The sequence below is a fragment of the Parus major genome, chromosome 1, assembly GCF_001522545.3.
Source record: "Parus major isolate Abel chromosome 1, Parus_major1.1, whole genome shotgun sequence".
Lineage (NCBI taxonomy): Eukaryota > Metazoa > Chordata > Aves > Passeriformes > Paridae > Parus > Parus major.
In genome coordinates this window covers 86,976,297-86,994,957 of record NC_031768.1, presented here as the reverse complement: position 1 = coordinate 86,994,957, position 18,661 = coordinate 86,976,297, and the positions used below count along the sequence as shown (strand labels likewise).

The 18,661-nt window shown below is 46.1% G+C and overlaps 1 protein-coding gene across 1 annotated transcript in view; it reads left to right on the top strand.

Annotated features, from left to right (window-relative positions):
- Positions 1-18,197, top strand: part of EPHA1 (EPH receptor A1) — a 33,716-nt gene extending 15,519 nt beyond the window's left edge. Inside the window, exons 4-18 of the mRNA XM_033516931.1 lie at positions 1,590-1,980; positions 6,611-6,766; positions 7,665-7,997; positions 9,198-9,322; positions 9,425-9,584; positions 11,558-11,654; positions 12,459-12,514; positions 12,787-12,909; positions 13,013-13,198; positions 13,639-13,700; positions 14,083-14,292; positions 14,875-15,024; positions 15,669-15,862; positions 16,168-16,323; positions 17,177-18,197. Coding sequence (XP_033372822.1) covers positions 1,590-1,980; positions 6,611-6,766; positions 7,665-7,997; positions 9,198-9,322; positions 9,425-9,584; positions 11,558-11,654; positions 12,459-12,514; positions 12,787-12,909; positions 13,013-13,198; positions 13,639-13,700; positions 14,083-14,292; positions 14,875-15,024; positions 15,669-15,862; positions 16,168-16,323; positions 17,177-17,255 — 2,478 coding nt within the window. The 3' untranslated portion in view covers positions 17,256-18,197. The remainder of the gene's footprint in view (positions 1-1,589; positions 1,981-6,610; positions 6,767-7,664; positions 7,998-9,197; positions 9,323-9,424; positions 9,585-11,557; positions 11,655-12,458; positions 12,515-12,786; positions 12,910-13,012; positions 13,199-13,638; positions 13,701-14,082; positions 14,293-14,874; positions 15,025-15,668; positions 15,863-16,167; positions 16,324-17,176) is intronic.
- The last annotated feature ends 464 nt before the right edge of the window (positions 18,198-18,661 follow it).

Sequence of the window (18,661 nt, the reverse complement as noted above, 5' to 3'; positions counted from 1 at the left end):
GACAGGCCAGGAGAACCAGCATCTGGGGAAGGGCATGGATAGTTAGAGTTGTCCTTAGAGTAAACTTTACCCCCGGTGCCCTCTGTGATGCTCAGAGCAGTCTTTCCCACAGGAGGCATAGAAGGTTTCAAATGAGATCAGACCTGTGTTCTGCGTAACCTCTTATTTAACCAGACACCACGTAGGTAAGGATTCTGAAGGGTAGTGACAGGCCTGAATGGTTACATCAATTTTTAGAAAAAGTAAAGCAGAGACCAAAGAAAATTTACTTGTCTTAGGGAAAAAAACAAGATTAGACCAAGCAAAGAATAGAATCCAGTTCAGGTCTCAGCGGTCCTGATTATTTACTCTGATTGCCATGAGGTATAGGGTCTTGTTTCATAAACCTGGAGGTGACGGTTTCCTATAGTGAAATTCTCCCCCATGTGAAAGTATTTAACACTACTGTATTTTACCTGCTGTTCTCCTTAATGTTGTGCCATCTTGCCATGGAAACATTGGAACTGCAGAACAGAGAACCTCTGCTTTTTTTTATTTTTTTTTCAGAGGAAATTCTCTAACCAGTTCTGTTCTAATAGAAGCCACAGACCTAAATTATTTCACTAATTATTTCACTGCCCCTTCCTTTGCAGTTTAAATGGGATGTGATGGAAACAAAGAGTAATAAAGGCCACCACAGGCATAGCAGATCTCTGGTAACTGATTGCCCTCCCACCCCAGTGCTCCTCCACCTTCCCTGCAGCATACAACATGAATTTGTGTGATACCTCCACAACTCCCAAACATGCCTTATGATCCCTGCCAAATGCAGCTGCTCTACAGAGCCTTTCATCTCCATTCCAACTACAAGGAGTGGGTGGTGGTGTACAATGGGAAGGGGCCTGCAGAGGAGAGGATCGGTTATCAGGCTCTCCCACCAAGAAGAAAGGCCGTCCCACCTGCAGTCCAGCTCTTCCATGTCACAGGGTGTCACAGAGGCTTTCCCCATTTGCTCAAGCACGGAAAATATCCTCACTCACTCATTCACTTTGTTTGCAGAGGCAGTTGGAATGCAAAAGCATGGGAGCATTTTTCACCCAAGAACCTACAGTGCTGAAATATGTTGAGTGCTGCACAAGGAGCACCTTTCAGTAGATGATCTGAACTGCAGCAACTACAGCCTAAAAACAAGTGGCTGTAATTACCTGTTTGGTTTCAAAGCACAACTCTTGAGTGGTGTTGTGAATTTACTGCATGCAATTTGCAAAGAAAATTGCCACAGAAAAAAGATTTGCTCCTGTAAGGGGCAGTTCCTGAAGACCTCTAAAATCAGAGACTCGGAACACAGGGTACTGTAGAAGAGCAGTGAATGACTACAAAGCAGTTGAAGGAGATGATGGATGGAAGGTACAGAGCAGGAAAAGATGCCCGCCCCATTTTTAACACCTCTTCCAAGTATAAAGAAAGTATGCAGTGCAGTGGCATTAGAAGCAGTTGACCAGACAGCCCCTAAAAGGCTTTAGTGTAAAAGAGGCTTGAGAGGCATGGGTATCTCAGCTGCTGTGCTCTGCTCAGATGGTAAAGCTGTTGTCTTTCTCTTTTTCATGTAGCTCAACACTGTGGCAGCAGATCGAAGTTTCACAAGCAGAGACATCGAGTCGGGAGCCATGCAGCTGAACACAGAAGTGTGCTCCATTGGGAAGCTCTCTCGCCGGGGCTTCTACCTGGCTTTCCAGAACTCTGGAGCTTGTGTAGCGATGGTGTCTGTCCGAGTGTATTACAAGACCTGCCCAGAAGCAGTGCGGGGCCTGGCCCGTTTTCCAGAGACGCTGGCAGGGTCAGAAGGGCTGACAGAAGTGCCTGGGGTCTGTGTGGAGTACGCAGCTGAAGAAGTGGGCTCTCCCCCCAGGATGCACTGCAGCACTGACGGGGAGTGGCTGGTACCAGTGGGCCGATGCCTTTGTGCTGTGGGGTTTGAGGAAGTCGATGGGAGCTGCGTAGGTGAGTATGCAGACGCTAGCTGTAGGCCATGGGAGAGGTTCCAGAGAGCTAGAGATCAGAGTATATGTAAGCAGAAAGTGGGATCAGGGGAGTTAGTGTGGTCTACCTCTCCCTTGCCCACCCTCTGTATCTTGTATCTTTCCTTCTCTTTACCTTCTCCTAAGCTTCTCTTCTTCAGTTGTGATTTTTCTCCTCATGTGTCAGGTGTAAGACCTGCACACACCTCTCCACTCCCTCTTGGGCTTCATCCAGGAGCTTCCAGCTCTGGAGCTAGTTTCTGCGCGCTGTAACTATGTGATTGACACTGACTCACTCAACAACTGGTTCTCAACCCTTGAACAGCAGCCTTGTTCTCTCAGGGCAGACGGGTTAGACGCACAGAGCAGGGTATTTGTCCCATGACTAGAAAGCTGAGAGGCAGAGGGGACAAGATTCTCCTCTGTCCCTCGTTCTTCTTGGGCTGGGATGGCTCTTCTGCCATGGGAAGCCACGTAAAGCATATTGTACGATACCATGGTGCCTGCTCCTCTTCAGAAGAGCAATTAGCCATCAAGAGTCACTAGGGCACTGGAGTCACAGCAAGCAAGGGTTGTTGGAGTAAGAAGTGCAGGGCTCTCCCGTGGCTGCAGAGGGGACAAGATTCAGCTTCTAAAGGCAACTTAGAAACATGTGTGGTGTTTTGGGGGATATGGGGATATGTGTTATTGCACGGAGAGAGGTAAAAGACAGCAGATCTCTGCTTCCGTTGCCAGAGCTGTATGGCACAAGGCTAAGGCCAGAGGGATCCACGAGGTGCTCTCAGATTCAGCAGGTGCCCCATGTCTCTGCTTTGCTCTGCTACAGGGATCTGGTGTCTCTATGGATCCCTACTGCTTGCTGCTCGTTTTGCTTGGGGAGCTGGAGAAGGTTGAAGCACAAGATCCTTGCCCTCCTCCAGCAATCCCCTCTCCTTCCACAGCCCAGCCAGTTTTTCCACTTAGGTGCTACACAGCTCTCCCCGCCCTCCTGAGAGCACTCCTGTGGGAAGGGGCAGGGAAGCTGTCATGTCTGGACAAGCCTCGCCTGCTATCGCAGCACAGGTTCATTCTACATCTGTGCTTTCATCCCACTCCGCCCCGGTACAGCTGCAGCCAGAAGTAGGTTTTGCAGGATTAGTAGGGACCAAGGGGGTCTCCCAGGAGAGGAAAGGAAGAGGGGAGAACCTAGCAGGAGTAGGGAGAGGTACCTCATGACCAGAATAGTGTCTTATTGGAGCATCAGGGGAGAAGTTGAATGCAGGAGGATATCTTAGGATCTGCTCCCTCGGCAGGAAAGACCAGACTCTGCAATGGACTGGGAGCAATCCAGCTCAGGATAAAGACTGAAATCACAGTTTTTACTTTGTCTTCAGAACAGAAGAGGACTTCTTCAGACATGTGAAGTGTGACAGGATGGAAGACCTTGCAGTGTAATTCTGACTCTGACTTTTTCCTAAAGTAGGGAGAAAAAAAAAAAGGGAAAACTGCACCTTTGCTTTTAAACAGGGAGAAGAACCTGACCTCTGTTGCAGGACAGGAGACAGCAGAAAGCCAGAGGGTCAGGTCCTTAACTAGTTCCCTCATTGTCTCAGTGAATTCCCAGGTGTATAAAGCTCTGCTGGGTGCAGAATGGCTCAGCCACGCCACAGTCCCAGAAAAGCCGTGCCTGCCCCAGAGCATTCAGACTTTGCTGCCCATAAACGCAGAGCTCGTGATTAACTTCCTCCAGCACGTAATCTGCTGTACCCACGGAGGCTGGCTGTGCCCCGGCCTGTGCTCCTTGCTGGGCTCTGCAGGGCGGCAGGTGAGCCGAGCTCCCCGTCAGCCCCGGTCTGCTGCCTGCAGCCCTCCCTGGCTGGCAGACTCTCGAGGGGCACCTGCAGGAATAAGGAATGAAGGAAGAGCCCCAGCCATCCTCTCTACCCTCTGGTGCTTGGCGAGCCGGCCCTTTCCCAGGCTTGTTTTTCCCATCGCGCCGCCCGGAGCGGGTACCCAAGGCCCGGGGAAGCCGGGGGCCAGCGGGGCTGGGCGGGGGCCGAGGCTGCTGGCTGTGCTCCCGCCTCCCCCGCCCCCGGGCAGCCGTCCCTCCACCTCCGCAGCCCCGGGGCAGGGCGGGGGGAGCCGGGAGCCCAGCAGGCCCGTCCTCACCGGCGGTCCCAGCGCCGCGCCGGGCCGGGCGGGGCCGGGGCCGCTCCGCACCGCCCTGAGGCGGGGCCGGGCCGGGCTCCGCGGGCCGCTCCCGCCCCCTGCCGGCCGCCGCCTCTTATCGCCGGTGTCCCCGGTCCTGCCCTCGCCTCCCGGGTCTGTCCCTGCGGCCCGAGTGGCCCTGCAGCTCCCGCCCTGCGGCCTCCCTGCCAGGCTGATGTCTCCCCGCAAGGCAGCTCCTGCTCGGAGAGGCCGGTGGGACGCTGCAGCTCAGAACTGGAGGACCGGAGGCTCTCCTCGGGTCGGAGTTACCTGTTCTGCAACACAAGTCTTACGAGGAGTGGCTGGAGGAGCTGTGGGTGTCCAGCATAGAGGCTCAGGGGAAACCTTATCACTCTCTACAGACACCTGAAAGGAGGGTGTAGCCAGGTGGGGATCAGTCTCTTCTCCCAGGCAAGGAGTGCCAGGACTAGAGGACAGAGTCTTTAGCTGGTTTAGGCTGGACATTAGGAAGAATTTCTTGACAAAAGGGGTGATTTGACATTGGAGTGGGCTGCCAAAGCAGGTGGTGGAGTCACCATCCCTAAAGCTGTTTAAGGAAAGAATGAGTGTGGTGCTTAGTGCCGCAGTGCAGTTGACATGATAGTGTTCAGTCACAGGTTGGACTTGATCTCAGAGATCTTTTCCAGCCTAATTGATTCTGTGATTCTTGTAAAAGGTTCCCAACCCCAAATTTCTGTAATTTACTTGCAGACGGTCTCAGCCTGATAACAGTGTATTTATATTGTGTCACACAGGTGGTGTGACAGGCAACATCAGAACCTCTGTGTTATACAAGCAAGTGGCCATGTACTTCCTTTGTTTTTCATCTCAAAGTTCTCCTGACCTAAACTGATTCAATGTCAGGAACTCTCATATCTTAGCTGGAGCAAAGCGACAGAAGGCCTCAAAACTTTCATCTTCAGTCCAGCATGTTAGAAGTGTTCTCAGTTGTGAGCCTGAAGATCAAAGTAACTTTTACTGCCTGTTTCTCAAAGGGATGATTTGATCTGGAGTATAATTGGAATCCTTTTGGGCTGTGACAATCAATACTTGAGCCTTTTAATTATTTTCAATGGCCTTTGCTATCATTAATCACATAGCTGCATGATTGTATCTCAGAATGATAGATTTTCCTGAGTGGTTCTGTCATTTCCTGGAATCAGAAGGTGCTGGTTGCTCCTATTTGTGATTATTTCTCTTTTCTGGGCTCTTTAAGCATCCCTTCTGCAGTCTGATGATGAGTAGTCTTGTTTGGCCTGTGTTAGTGGAAAGTTTTCAAGGTCCCTCAGGTATTCCTCTGTGTCACATAGTAGGAATGGCTGGGTTGTTTTTTTTTTTTTGTCTTCTTGATAAAGAATAATTTCCTATACTATACCACAGTAAGCCATTTGTGTGAGGCTTCTGAACAGATGGTTTTCTCCACTGGGATCTCCTGAGGGATTACACAGGATATTGTTGCTTTTATAGTGCAATATAAAAAGGGTCATTCCCTCAATGTGCAGGTTAAATGTAAAGTGGTAGCTCTGGCAGAAAATTAGTGTATGCATTTCTCAACCATCTGATTAGCAGTAGGTTGGATGTTTCTTTAGCTAAAGAACATTTGATCCATTTAACACAGGCTGGCAAACCATTAAATTCACGGGTTGCCTTAAGCTCTGCCACTGATTTTCTTCTCCCAGCTACACAGCCATAGAGGTGGATCATGACCTTGAGACAACTGGCAAGCTGACCAGTGCTTCTGTGGATTGAACTAATAGTAACACAGCAAAAACAGGTTGGCAGATGTTATGCTAAGGGAGTGTGGCTGCTCATTTTTGTAGGACTGACAGTAGAAAACACGTGACACTTATTCCCTCGCAGTCTGTGTTGGCTCCATAGCCAATTACACTCGATGCTGTGAGGTGAACTGATAGCTTCCTAGATATTCCCCAGGGCCCTGCTAGACAATCCTCTGGTACAACACTTGAAATTAGCAAAGATGCTCCTGCTAAAAAGCCTACTGGCTACCCCATATGAAGTCAGAAAGCAGAAGACTCTGAGGAGTGCAAGGGTTTGTAGCTGCTGTTTATGGTTCTTATTTATGGTATGGAAAGCTTGAAGGACACAAGTGGTGACCAGGGTTTACACTGGAAGTTTTTGAGGTTGACAGGACTCTGTATTCATACAACATCTGTGAGGAATTAGTTCCCCTTCCTCAGACTGAAAGTCCTGTCATAATACTGATGCTACCTTGAGTTTGCATCTTCTGTCTGTCTGCTCTGAGATGGTTGATTTAGGTGTCCAGGTGTTCCTTCCAACCTAAATATTTCTGTGAACTAAAAAAATGGAGGCAGATAAAGGAGTGTTCAAGAAGCTGAGCAAAACTGCCAGGAGGGTTTTATTTTGTTGATCTGGGTTTATTGATTATCTTATTTGTCCTTCCACAGCCTGCCAGCGAGGGTTCTACCGCCATTCCCTGGATGCTAAACGCTGCCTGAAGTGTCCCCCCAACAGCTTGTCCAACGAGTCAGGGGCCACATCTTGTTCCTGCAATGCAGGCTTCTATCGAGCACCTTCTGAGGGCCAGAACATTGCTTGCACCCGTGAGTTGCACACTGAAAGAAAGAAAAATACAGCCTGTGGATACACAGGCTGGGGGATGAACTTACTGAGAGCAGCACCACAGAGAGGAACTTGGGGGTACTGGTGGGTGAAAAATGTGGCATGGGCCAGCAGTGTGAGCTTGCAGCTCAGAAAGCCAAGTGTATCCTGTACTGCATCAAAAGTATGTGGCCAGCAGGGTAAGGGAGGGGATTCTCTTCCTCCACTCTGCTCTTGTGAGACCTCATCTGGAGGGCTACATCCAGGTCTGGGGCTCCCAGTACAAGAGAGACACGTACCTACCTATTGTATCAGGTCCAGGGGAGGGCTAAAATGACTGTAGGGATAGAACTCCTCTTATGAGGAAAGGTTGAGAGAGTTGGGATTGTTCAGCCTGAGAAGAAAAGCTTTGTGGAGATCATCTTGTAGGGTCTGCAAGAAAGATGAAGAAAGGGTTCTTATATCAAGGTCTGTAGTGACAGCACAAGGGACAATGGTTTTAAACTGAAAGAGGGTAGATTTAGATGGGACATAGGGAAGAAATTTTTTATGATGAGGGTGATGAGACACTGGAACAGGTGGGTGCTCTATCCCTGGAAGTGTTCAAAGCCAGGTTTAATGGGGCTTGGAGGAACCTGGTCTAGTGAAAGAGGTTCCTGCTCATGGTGGGGGGGTTGGAACTAGAAGATCTTTAAGGTCTCATCCAACCCAAACTATTCTGTGATTTCATGAACAGTGATATGGGGGGAAAAAATGGTTAGAAAATGGGAATGAGAGTTCAGAGACAGAGGCTGGGGTGAAGAGAGGGCTCCATTTGAAATGAATCAGCAGATGGGAAGTTGTTGCAGAACTTTGGGCATTAACAGCTGGCTCTGACACTTTCTTTTGTGCTCGCTGTAGGCCCACCCTCGGCTCCTCGAAATGTCAGCTTCTCCCTCATTGGCACCCAGCTGAGTCTGTGGTGGCAGCCACCCAGTGACCACGGCGGGAGGAAGGACCTGACTTACACAGTCTTCTGCCAGCGCTGCCATTTCCTGTCCTGTGAGCCCTGTGAGGCTGGTGTGGTGTTCTCCCCCAGTGCCTCTGGTCTCACAAAACCTGCAGTGGATGTGGATGGCCTAGAAGCTTACACCAATTACACATTCACTGTGGAAGCCCATAATGGTGTCTCAGGAATGGGACCTGCTCCACAGAGAACTGCTCCAGCTGTCTGGGTCTCAGTTGGACATGCAGGTTAGCAGAAACAGAGAGAATTTCTTCCTGCTCATCACGAAAAGGAAGAAGAATCTCTCTGAATATTTAAGCTTTCTCCATCTTCTCCTTCTGCCTGACACGTGTGCTGGTATGGTATGATAAGGATTCTAAAGTACCTCTGCCTCTGGCATGTAAAGTCCATTAGTCATATTCCTTGCAAATCAAAGTGGCAGTAATCATTATCCACCAAGAGCTATGAATCCACCAGGAACTTAGCAGAGGTGAGGAGGATGAAGCCTTCCCTGTCACACAGCCTAAGTATTGTTACCTGTGTGACAGGAAGAACGAGGGCTGTGTCATGAAATATTTCCCGTGACTCAGATATTGCAAAACACCAAACACAACAGAAACCCTAGTGTAACTGGGGAAAAAAGAAGGTTTTGAAAGCGTGGAGGGATGAGGATGTTAAATCTTGACACATTTCTATTGGTTAGCTTCAATCTGGCTAGTTTGGCTGTCCTGTAAATACTTTCCAGAGCATCGTGAAATGTGATTATAGAAAAATGACATCACAGTGCTCAACAGCCCTTGGTGCATTCCCTGGGTTCCAATTTAGTAACAAAATATGACTTTTCCTCCTGATGCTATGCGGGGGCAGCATAACTGTGAGCTAGAAAAGCTGAGCTACTTTTGGCTTGCCTCATCACTTCCTGATGATGATGAAGGACAAGGAGAGAACCAGGCTTAACTCCTCAGTCCTTGCAGAGTCTTGAGAATTATCTTTTTATTCATGAACAGCATGCATTTGCAGTCAGCTGAGACATTTTGAGCTTTGAGTTTCACTGTACTCTTATGCAATGCAGCTGCATTCATAAATCATTACATAGGATAGCTGCGCTACTGCTGCTGTAGAAGCATAAAATCCTGACATTTTTTATGTAAAACTGGACACTTTCAGTGCAGTCCTGGAATAAATGTAATTTCTTGGAGCACAGATTTTGTGTTGAGGGTCAAACAAAGTTGTGCTTCCACTGTTGGGGCAGAAGCACACTATTCATGGAAAGCAATTAATTACAACCAGAGACCTAATTTCCCTTCCACCACACAAGAGAAAAATGACAGTGGCAATGAGACTCAGTTCCAGTTGCATGGTATGACCAGAGCTTCTGGTGGAGAGAGGATGTAGCTGGCATTTTGTTTGTATTTCTCCCTCATGTTCTCTATTCTCTCCCACTGCAGCTCCAGTGACAGTATCCCAGTTTATTCTGACACAGAGAGATGACAGTAGTCTTTCTGTTTCTTGGCTTGCCCCACGGCAACGCAGCCGAACCTCAGTAGAGTATGAGGTCATGTTCTTTGAGAAGGTAAGGCCTGCATGATTTGCTCTTCCCCCTTCTACCCAAAGGGCTGGAAGTGTCCTCTTGTTCAGCATGCATCTGTTACTTGATCCTGTTTGGTGCCTGCAGGGAGAGGAGGCACGTTACACAGTGAAGCACCTTGTTGAGCCGAATGTCACTCTGAGAGACCTGCAGCCAGACACAGCCTACCTGCTCCGTGTGAGATCCATCACACCCCTTGGGCCTGGGCCCTACTCCCCAGAGCAGGAGTTTCGCACCCTTCCACCAGGTAAAGGACAAGCACTGGTATCCCATCTGGGAGAAACTCACTTCCCCATCAGATTGTATGTTCTCATGACACATGGATCTCTTTTTGTTCTGCTGGCTGTAAGGCAAGACACCACTCTCCTGAGTTCCTTGTCACCAGAGCCAAGCCTGTTGCTTTGTAAAGACAAAAGGCATTTTTCTTGTTTCCTTGCTGTCTTATAAAATCTGCTTGCACTTTCCCCTTTAAACCTGATCAATCTCAGTTTAGTATACTGTACTGGCACAATACTTAACCAGACCTTCATTTAGTTCTTGAAAGACATTTTAATTTTGGCTAATGTTTCTAAGTTTGAATGCTGGTGAAATGATTACCATATGCCTCCTTTTGTGTGCCATTTACTAGTGAAAAGGAGAACTCAGAAGACCTCAGCACTATTTTTTTCCAGCTTTATCAGGTCCACTGTATGTAGTCCAGCTCCTGAATGTAGCTCTGCCCAAAGGGATGGTATGTGCCACTGAAAAAAAGTTCTTCACCAAAGTACAATGTGTAGAAGGCCAAGCTTCCAGGGCCACTAAAAGACCTTTGTTCTGTGTCAAAGAACATCCAACCTCCTCTTTCCCTGGCTCACCCAGAAACTTCCCCTTAATCTAAAGTTTTCTGTAATGGAATTTGCTCTCTCTTCATTACACAGACTCGTTCCTTTTGACCCTATGGATAACTTTAGAAATACATTTATTGAAGTGCTACATTTGAAAGACTACTTTTGTAATGAAATAAGGACACAAGGAAGAAAGCTAAGGCCTGCCTTAATGTAACTAAATAGTTAACTTAACAGTGTAAAAGCTGATAAGGAGTTGGGATACCATTACTGGAATATAAAGATTGGGCCCTTTTCGGCACCAGGAGCTTTAGGTAAAATCTTCATGAAGTCACAGTAACAAATGATGATAACCAAAATTCTGTTTAACCAATTAAATAATGTACAAAGGCCCTGTGAAAAAGATCTAAATTAGCATGCACAATTGTTTTAAGAAAGAATAAGTTAGAAAATACTTTCATCAATACTATATTTTATTTGAAATGAAAGTTGATCACTTTATCATGCCAAGACAAAGGTATTTTGAATATGAAAGGGATTAAAAAGAAGTGCCAGCATTTGATCAGAGTTCTTGTTTGATAATACTAGGAGCATTTTTTAGCTGTTATAGTCTAGGAATATTAGTGTAGCAGGATTTTCAGGGAGTGTCAATTTTTGATTTAAATTTGAATTTGCTAATTTAGATCCCTTAAATTCCTGCAGAAGTCCTATGTCTCTAAAAGCTTGCCCATTTTATTGGTAAAGATACTATTTCACCTTCCAAATCTTTGCTTTTTTGATTTTAACAAAACAAGGACATTAGCTCTGTCTCTTGATTTCTGCTTAACTAAGCTGGTGATTTTTAAATAATTTTAGTGGGATGAGTCAGAGGAAGAATAACTAGTGTTAATTAGGCTTTATGGATGCTGACCATTGGACTAGATATTAGGAAACACTTCCCTACACAGATGAAACACAGTTCTGTGTATCATCTGTTCCTTGCTTTAAAATTTACTCATTTTTTAAAAAAAAAAAAAAATTAAAAAATTGGGGATTTTTCTTTCTTCTGGATGTTTTCCTAAATCTCTTTGGGAAAATATTAAAAATATGTAGATTCTCATTACTTCTCCATTAATGCATTTTAAGTTCTTAATTTTATTTTTTTTCAAATTATGGGAAATAGGTTTTTAAAAGACCAGCAGAGGTAATAAAGCATTTTCTCTGATGAATTCAAATGTACTTTGTGGAAATGCCTAGCTTTAGCTTGAGAACATAAATGGAAGCCTGGTGGCTCTGCTGCCTGGAAGACAAGTGGCTGTAACTTGCCTAATGCCATTAACTGGTAGAAGCTGGTCAGTATGTTCCAGACAAATAGATATTAGTCTAAGTGATATGGCCTCTCTCTTTGTTCCTGCAGACACGGGAGCTCTGTCTGGTGGAGTCATAGTCTCTATTATCTTTGGAGTTCTCCTATTTATTGGGCTGATTGTGGGATTTCTCATGTTTCGGCGAAAGTAAGTATTGATTTTTGGTACTGAGAAAGGTACAGATGTAGGAAGAGCTGAGCTATGCGAGTTTGAGAAAGGGAGGTTGATTTCTCACAGGACATTGTATAGGTAGAGAAGAGAAGAAATTAGAATATTAGTTAGATATTAGTTAGAGAAGAAATACACCAGTGTGCTGCAGCAAGATGGAAAGGGTCTCAGTAAATAATTTTGATTAGCAGGGTTCGGGGGATTGATATTGTAAGACAATGTTTGCTGTTGGGAGCAGAGGAATGTGTCATGATTTCTCAGTTTCATTATAATCCAGAAGTATCATATTGTTATCATTAAAGAGGAATAAAAACATTGTTAAGGTACAATCATTTCTATAGCTGCAGACCAGCTGAGTGGTAATACATGTATTCAGTAATTTCAAACTGTTTTCCACAAACCATTACTGTTGGGCTCCTCTACCCACATACAGAATGCTACTTTCCTTCTCAATGTCTATAAGGCTGCTATTGCTTGGTTTTAAGAAAATCAGATATTCTACTTAAAGTGTACAGAAAACATGAAATAAACAGAAATTCGTCTGTAACTCAGCATAGAACTCCCTGTATGAAAACAAAACTCCATTTCTAAATATTAATGAAGCATCACATTTTATTGCCAGCTGTACTTTTCCAAGTAGGTGCAGTGTGTGGTTCCACTTTGCTCTGTGCTACCCTTAACCCTAACCAACCTGGTCCCTAACCAACCAACCTTGGAAGTCTTGCTTTTTCCCTTTGCTATCTGCTGACCATTTTATTTTCACTACTCTTTCTGATGTTCCAGGAGGGGCCGTCGGAGACGTGCACGGCCAGATTACAATACTTCGGGCTTTGAGCGAGGTGAGGTTCAAAGGGGTAATAAAACCAGGGAGAAGTCTAGAATGTGATGGAAGGAATGAAAAGAAGCACTAGTTTGAGACCAGACACTGGCATGGCTTTTCTGCTACAATATGCCTCTTCCCACAACAGTTCTACTCTTCAGTGTAGGTTTGATAGATTTTTTTGCTGCATCAGAAGCTGGTGGATTCACTTCTGCTTTTGTAGTTATGCCCTAAAATGGTTGTCCAAACAGTCGACAGGTTAATTTGCTCTTTTATTTCCCTTTACCACAGAGAAGGTCTGGTTGAAACCCTACGTAGACCTGCAACCATATGATGACCCCAGCAGAGGGGTACTGGAATTCACTAAGGAACTGGACATCTCTTGTGTCACCATGGAGAATGTGATTGGAGAGGGTGAGTTACTTACTGCTCTCCCCATCTTTCAGTTTCCCCACACTGTTGTTTTGCTGCCTATCCTCGAGTTCACGTGTGACATTTTGTCTCTGGTTGTCTTCAGGGGAGTTTGGGGAGGTCTATCGTGGGTCCCTGCGACTCCCAGGGAAAGAACGTATTGTGGTTGCCATCAAGACTCTGAAGTCAACATATTCAGACTCACAGTGGTGGAACTTCCTGCGTGAAGCAACAATTATGGGGCAGTTCAATCACCCGAACATTGTGCGTCTGGAGGGAGTTGTCACCAAAAGTAAGTTAGAGTGTGTGACAGAGAGTTCTGGGATGAGAGCAGAAACTGGCACACTTCTCAGGCCTTTCTTAGAGAGTTTTCTGTCAGAGAGGCTGTTCTGGGAGAAGACAGGCATTGTCATGTCAGAGAATGAGGGGAGGAGGAGGGGTATGGATTTCCAACAGAGTTCTGAGGCAGTGCTAGGAGAGATCTCCTAGGGCTGGTGAGTAGATGAGAAGACAGGATAGTGTGAGGGATGCTGCAGGGTCATATATGCAATACAAGGAGGAGTACAAGGTCATTGGGAGATATGTAAGGAGAAGGGGCAGCCAGCTGTGCCAGTGGAGTGAGGGTGTTAGCTGGGGCTGGACATGGTTCTGTGTGTTGGGGAATATGGAGAGCTTTGAAAGGCAAGAGTGGGAGAATTTGAAAAAGGCTGAAACCCTCTTGTCTTCCTTAAGGGAGGCCAATGATGATCATCACTGAGTATATGGAAAATGGAGCACTGGATACCTTCCTCCGGGTGAGAAACTCCAATCTGTAACAGGCTTGTGAACTACCAGAACTTGCACTTGACCTGGATTTAGGGCCCTAAAATAAATCTAGAAGTAAGATCCAGACATCCACTTACTTCCTGCTTACTGACATTTCCAGTGTTGGCAGCAGAAGCTTAATGCCATCCAATTTGTTCAGTTACAAGAGTGGCATCTTTGGTAGTTGAGATGCAACTGCTTAATGATGACTGGAGACCACCACCAGTCCCTTAGTGACAACCTGTTGGAGCCTTTGGGCTGCAGCATTGCCTTTTTGCTTGTTCACCACTGTCCACTTTAGTGTGTTGATAAGGTCAGTGACTAGAAACCAGGCGGATTGGTGACACTTCTCTCACTTCTTCTTCCCTGCAGGAGAATGAGGAAAAATTTAGCCCTGTGCAGCTTGTGAGCATGCTGCAGGGAATAGCCTCTGGCATGACCTACCTTTCAGAGCACAATTATGTGCACCGGGATCTGGCTGCTCGCAACATCCTGGTAACACGCAGCCTCCAGTGCAAGGTGTCTGACTTCGGTCTCTCCCGAATTTTGGAGAATGATGCAGAAGGAACCTATGAAACCAAGGTAACACAAAGCCAGTCTTACAACCTTGTAAGTTAACTGTAGGCTCTGAGGAAAATCTGTAGTAAAACTGCAAGTCATGGTGTGGATGGTGCAGAAGGTGGTACTTTTGTCTCTGGAGTCCATGTTGATTTTGTATGCTAAAAAATTCAGAGGGACTGTGGTGTTAAAATGAGAAGCAAAGTAGGAGGTCTGATCTCTTGAACTCAGTTACTAAATCTAGCTTTGAAGATAGCCTTGCTGTGATCAGAATTTTGGACTAGAGTCATCTCCATGTCTCTTTCAATGAAAGCTCCAGTAATTCTAATGCGTGGTGTCCTTCAAAGCAGGGCTGTGACTGGTATCAGGCTCTTACTCCCACAGCAGAGATTTTGTGTAGCGTTCAGCTGAACAGAGGGCTTAAACTCATTTACTTTCCAAGAATATTTCTCTTCTTTTGAGAAATTTCCCTGGGGTGGCTACATGTCACTTCAAATGAAGTGGGCTCAATCTCTGAACCACTTTGTAAGGTCCTTGTATGAAAAGGCTGGAGAAATACAGCTCAATGATACATGCTGGATACACTATGTTTCTGCTCTTTTACAGGGTGGTAAGATTCCTATCCGATGGACAGCCCCTGAAGCCATTGCCCATCGCATTTTCACCTCAGCCAGTGATGTCTGGAGCTTTGGAATCGTCATGTGGGAGGTGCTGTCGTTTGGTGACAAGCCATATGGGCACATGACCAATCAAGAGGTAACAGACGCTGAGTTCAAGAGCTGATTTAAAAAATAAATGAGGCATATGGGGAAAAACTTGTGTAGATCTCCCTCAGCCTGTAGTCTTGACTTTCTTTTGAACACATTACTGTGTTTCTCTCCCTGCTGAAAATCAGGGTAACCAAGTCAAGGGCAATAAGTAGTGAGGTGTCAACAGCATTAGGCCAAGTTGAAGAGTGTTTAAATCAGCCATGGCATTTGGATCTGGAGATACTTCTACTGGTTTTGTTTTCTCCTTTGGCTCTGGAGCATTATGTCTGGTCTCATTCTAGGCTCAGCATGTGTTGTTAAAATTATTCCTCAGAGTCTGGTTCCCCTTCTCTCACTGTGCCTGTGCCAGGACCATTTTGTCCTCACTTCTCACGAACATGTCCTGAGTGGCAAATGGAAGCTAAACTATAAAGTGAAGGACTGGAAATACATGCATATGCCACTTAAGTTTTTGGTATCCCTTAGGTGTCTTGATCTTGTACCATGCTGCCCAAACCCCGTGTCATACACATGTAACCTGCACCAACCCCTACCTGACTGCACACTGTGAAGTGGTAAATGGAGGGAGGCCTCTGGCTCCTCTTCAGCACTCTCTGCTCTTGGCCAGATTTCTCTGTGTCCTCTGTGCAGGTGATGAAAAGCTTAGAGGATGGGTACCGACTCCCCCCGCCTGTGGATTGTCCATCTATCCTCTATGAACTCATGAAGAGTTGCTGGTCACACGATCGGATGAGGCGGCCTCATTTTCAGGAAATCCGGGCACAGCTGCAACATTTCATCTCAAGTCCCCAGCTCCTCCGGCCTGTTGCAGACTTTGATCCCAGGTAATCAGGCTGTCACCAGAGGAGCAGGGGTTGTTCACCTCCCTGTCCCCAGCAGGAGGAGAGGCAGTGTGAGCAATGCAGACTGTAAAGATGCATCTTGTGTGCTCTGTGTGCAGCAGATAGCGGTCATCTCTGTCTCCTGGTGACAGAGGGCAGAGCCATTATTGGCCTGCTCTGACCTCACTGTGCAGCGACCAGATTAGGTGGCTCAGCCCTGGCAGAGGGTGCTTGCTTCCCCTTTGGTTACTGTTTCCTAGTGCATTTCAGGTGGTTGCCTGGCTGATGAAGGGTTTATGTGTCTCTAGGGTAACACTCCGTCTCCCCAGCTGCAGCGGATCCGATGGGATCCCCTACCGGTCCATCCCTGAGTGGCTGGAATCCATTCGCATGAAGCGCTACATCTCCAACTTCCGCACTGCCGGCCTGGACACCATGGAGTCCATTCTGGAGCTCACTGCTGAGTAAGTGCAGGCCAGGCTCCCACAAGGCTCCTCAGGCTGTGCTACAAGTAGCTGTGCTCATCCCTGTGCGATCTGAACAGGCACTCATACTTACTTGGAAGGCTTCTCCATGCAGTGAAATGGAAGTGGACTAGCTTCTTGACCTAAAAGGGAAGAATCAGCCCAGAACTGGGAGCAGCCCAAACTTGAGACTAATTCCCCAACTATCCATGTTCATGCCTGAGGCTCTTCAGGGCTCTTCAGCTGCTCTGAACTCACATCAGAGACAAACAGTAAGGGGAAAGAATAGATGGCAAACAGATCTCTAACCTGACCATCTCCCCATCCTTGTAGGACTTTGTAAGATAATTTCCTTGCCACAAACTCTATATAGACTAATGAAATCCCTCCCCACTCCATGAGCCAGGCACTGTTGTGTCATAGAGCAAATCTTTCTGGGCTCCTCAGAAGGACTCAGAACAGCTGTGTTATTTTGTCAGGGATGTTCAGCCAGCTCCAGCCAGGGCAATTAAACTCATGAAACCAATGAGCAGGCACAGACCTGCTGAAGGGTTGAGACATGGCTCCTATCACAAGCTGATTTAATCACAAGTCCTGATTTACTGGGAGCAGAGGCCTAGCCACGAGGTAAAAGAGGTCAGTTAACTGGGTAGGCAGAGAAAGCCAGAGAAGGGCAGGAATATCTATAAGTTTTTCCCCTCAAGAGAAAATGTAGGTGCAGTAGGAGGCACCGAGGAAAAGGAAGCTTTCTGAACTAACGCTTGGTAACTGTTTCTGCCCTTAACCACACCTTTGTCCCTAAGGAACAAGAACAGGCAATTCATTTTTTCCTTTCTTTTCCCATTTCCTTCAGGGACTTGAAACAGATGGGAGTGTCACTTCCAGGCCACCAGAAGAGGATCTTGTGCAGCATCCAAGGCTTTAAGGAGTGATCACTCGTTGCATTCTTAAGTTTGAAAAATGCCCATCCTTACCAGATATCACTTGGAATCATTCCTATGGCAATTGCTTCCAAATGAGTGACTGGACAAGCAAAGCAAAACAAATAGAACTGAAAAAGCTCATGAGGCAACACCACCTGCTCTCATTTCTGTTCCCCCTTGCTTTAGCTCTACAGCAGCCATCAGTACGTTTCAGAACACTGGTCTTCAAAACTATTCTCTGTCTTCTGCAGTCCACTCTGTGCAGCACTAAGTAGGCCCTGTAGTCCACATATTGGAGTTTCAGACCCTCAGTATATCACATGGAATACAAAGTGGGTGGAGGGTGGTGGATAATGCTTTAAGATTGGAGATGAGGGTTCAAGATAGACTGGGACATTCAGGGAGCAGGCACAAGAATACAGATGGGTAGAGACAGGGCTCATTCATTTCTTGGCATACATTCCTTCTCACTTCAGCACCCTTCTGTCTTTCTTATTTTGCATCAGGAACAAACTATTCAGTCCTTCACAAGGCTGCTAGTAAGGCATATATTTTTTAATGCAGCTGTTCTTGCCGTGAACACCACCCTGTGGTGTACTTTCTTCGGAGGAGAAACTGGGAGTACACCCTGCTCTAAGTTGTGTGTTCACATCACCTCAGCATGTTGCTGTTTTGCACATGCACACTTCAGAGGGGAGATTTATGTCTCTCGAAACTGCTTAATATCTTTCCTTACGCCGTGGACAGAAAACCCTTTACATATCCATTTTTCTCTGCCCCTTTTAAAAAGAGACAATAGTCTTGTTTGGCTGGAATAGGGTATTTGTAACAGAAAAATGTGTAGGTGGTCTGTCTTACTCCTTCTCTGTGGAGGAAATGTTATTATTTATCAGATCTCAAGACAGTTATAGTCTGTAAATAATATTTTGTAAATAAACTTGTGGCAGAGCAGGCTGTGTTGGAATTCTTTGGCTTATTTCAAATGTGAGATTGAGACCTTTAGCATACATATCATAAGTCCCAGCAGGGTCCTTACATCCATCTTCTGTTGTTTCAGCCAATGGTCTTTGTCCATTTAACTGCAGATATAACATGGAAGTGCAATTGCATTAGGATTAAAGGGTACCTTTGCAGGTGGTCACTTCATATTTTTTTTATTTCAACCCATTTACAGGCATATCTGTCTAACATTCCAAGTCCATTGTTTTACAGATCCTGTGATTATTCCTAAATCATAAATATTAGCAACTACTGCTGTGTTTGATGAAATACATGTGAGTAGTACTTCTTTCTCCTGCAGACTAGACTGTCCAGGAGAAAGAAAAATTCTCACTGATGTTCCTAAGACTTTCACTTGGGAAAAGTAGCTACCTCAAGATTTATTTTTCAAGTCTAGGTTGGTGAAGGTGAGTGCT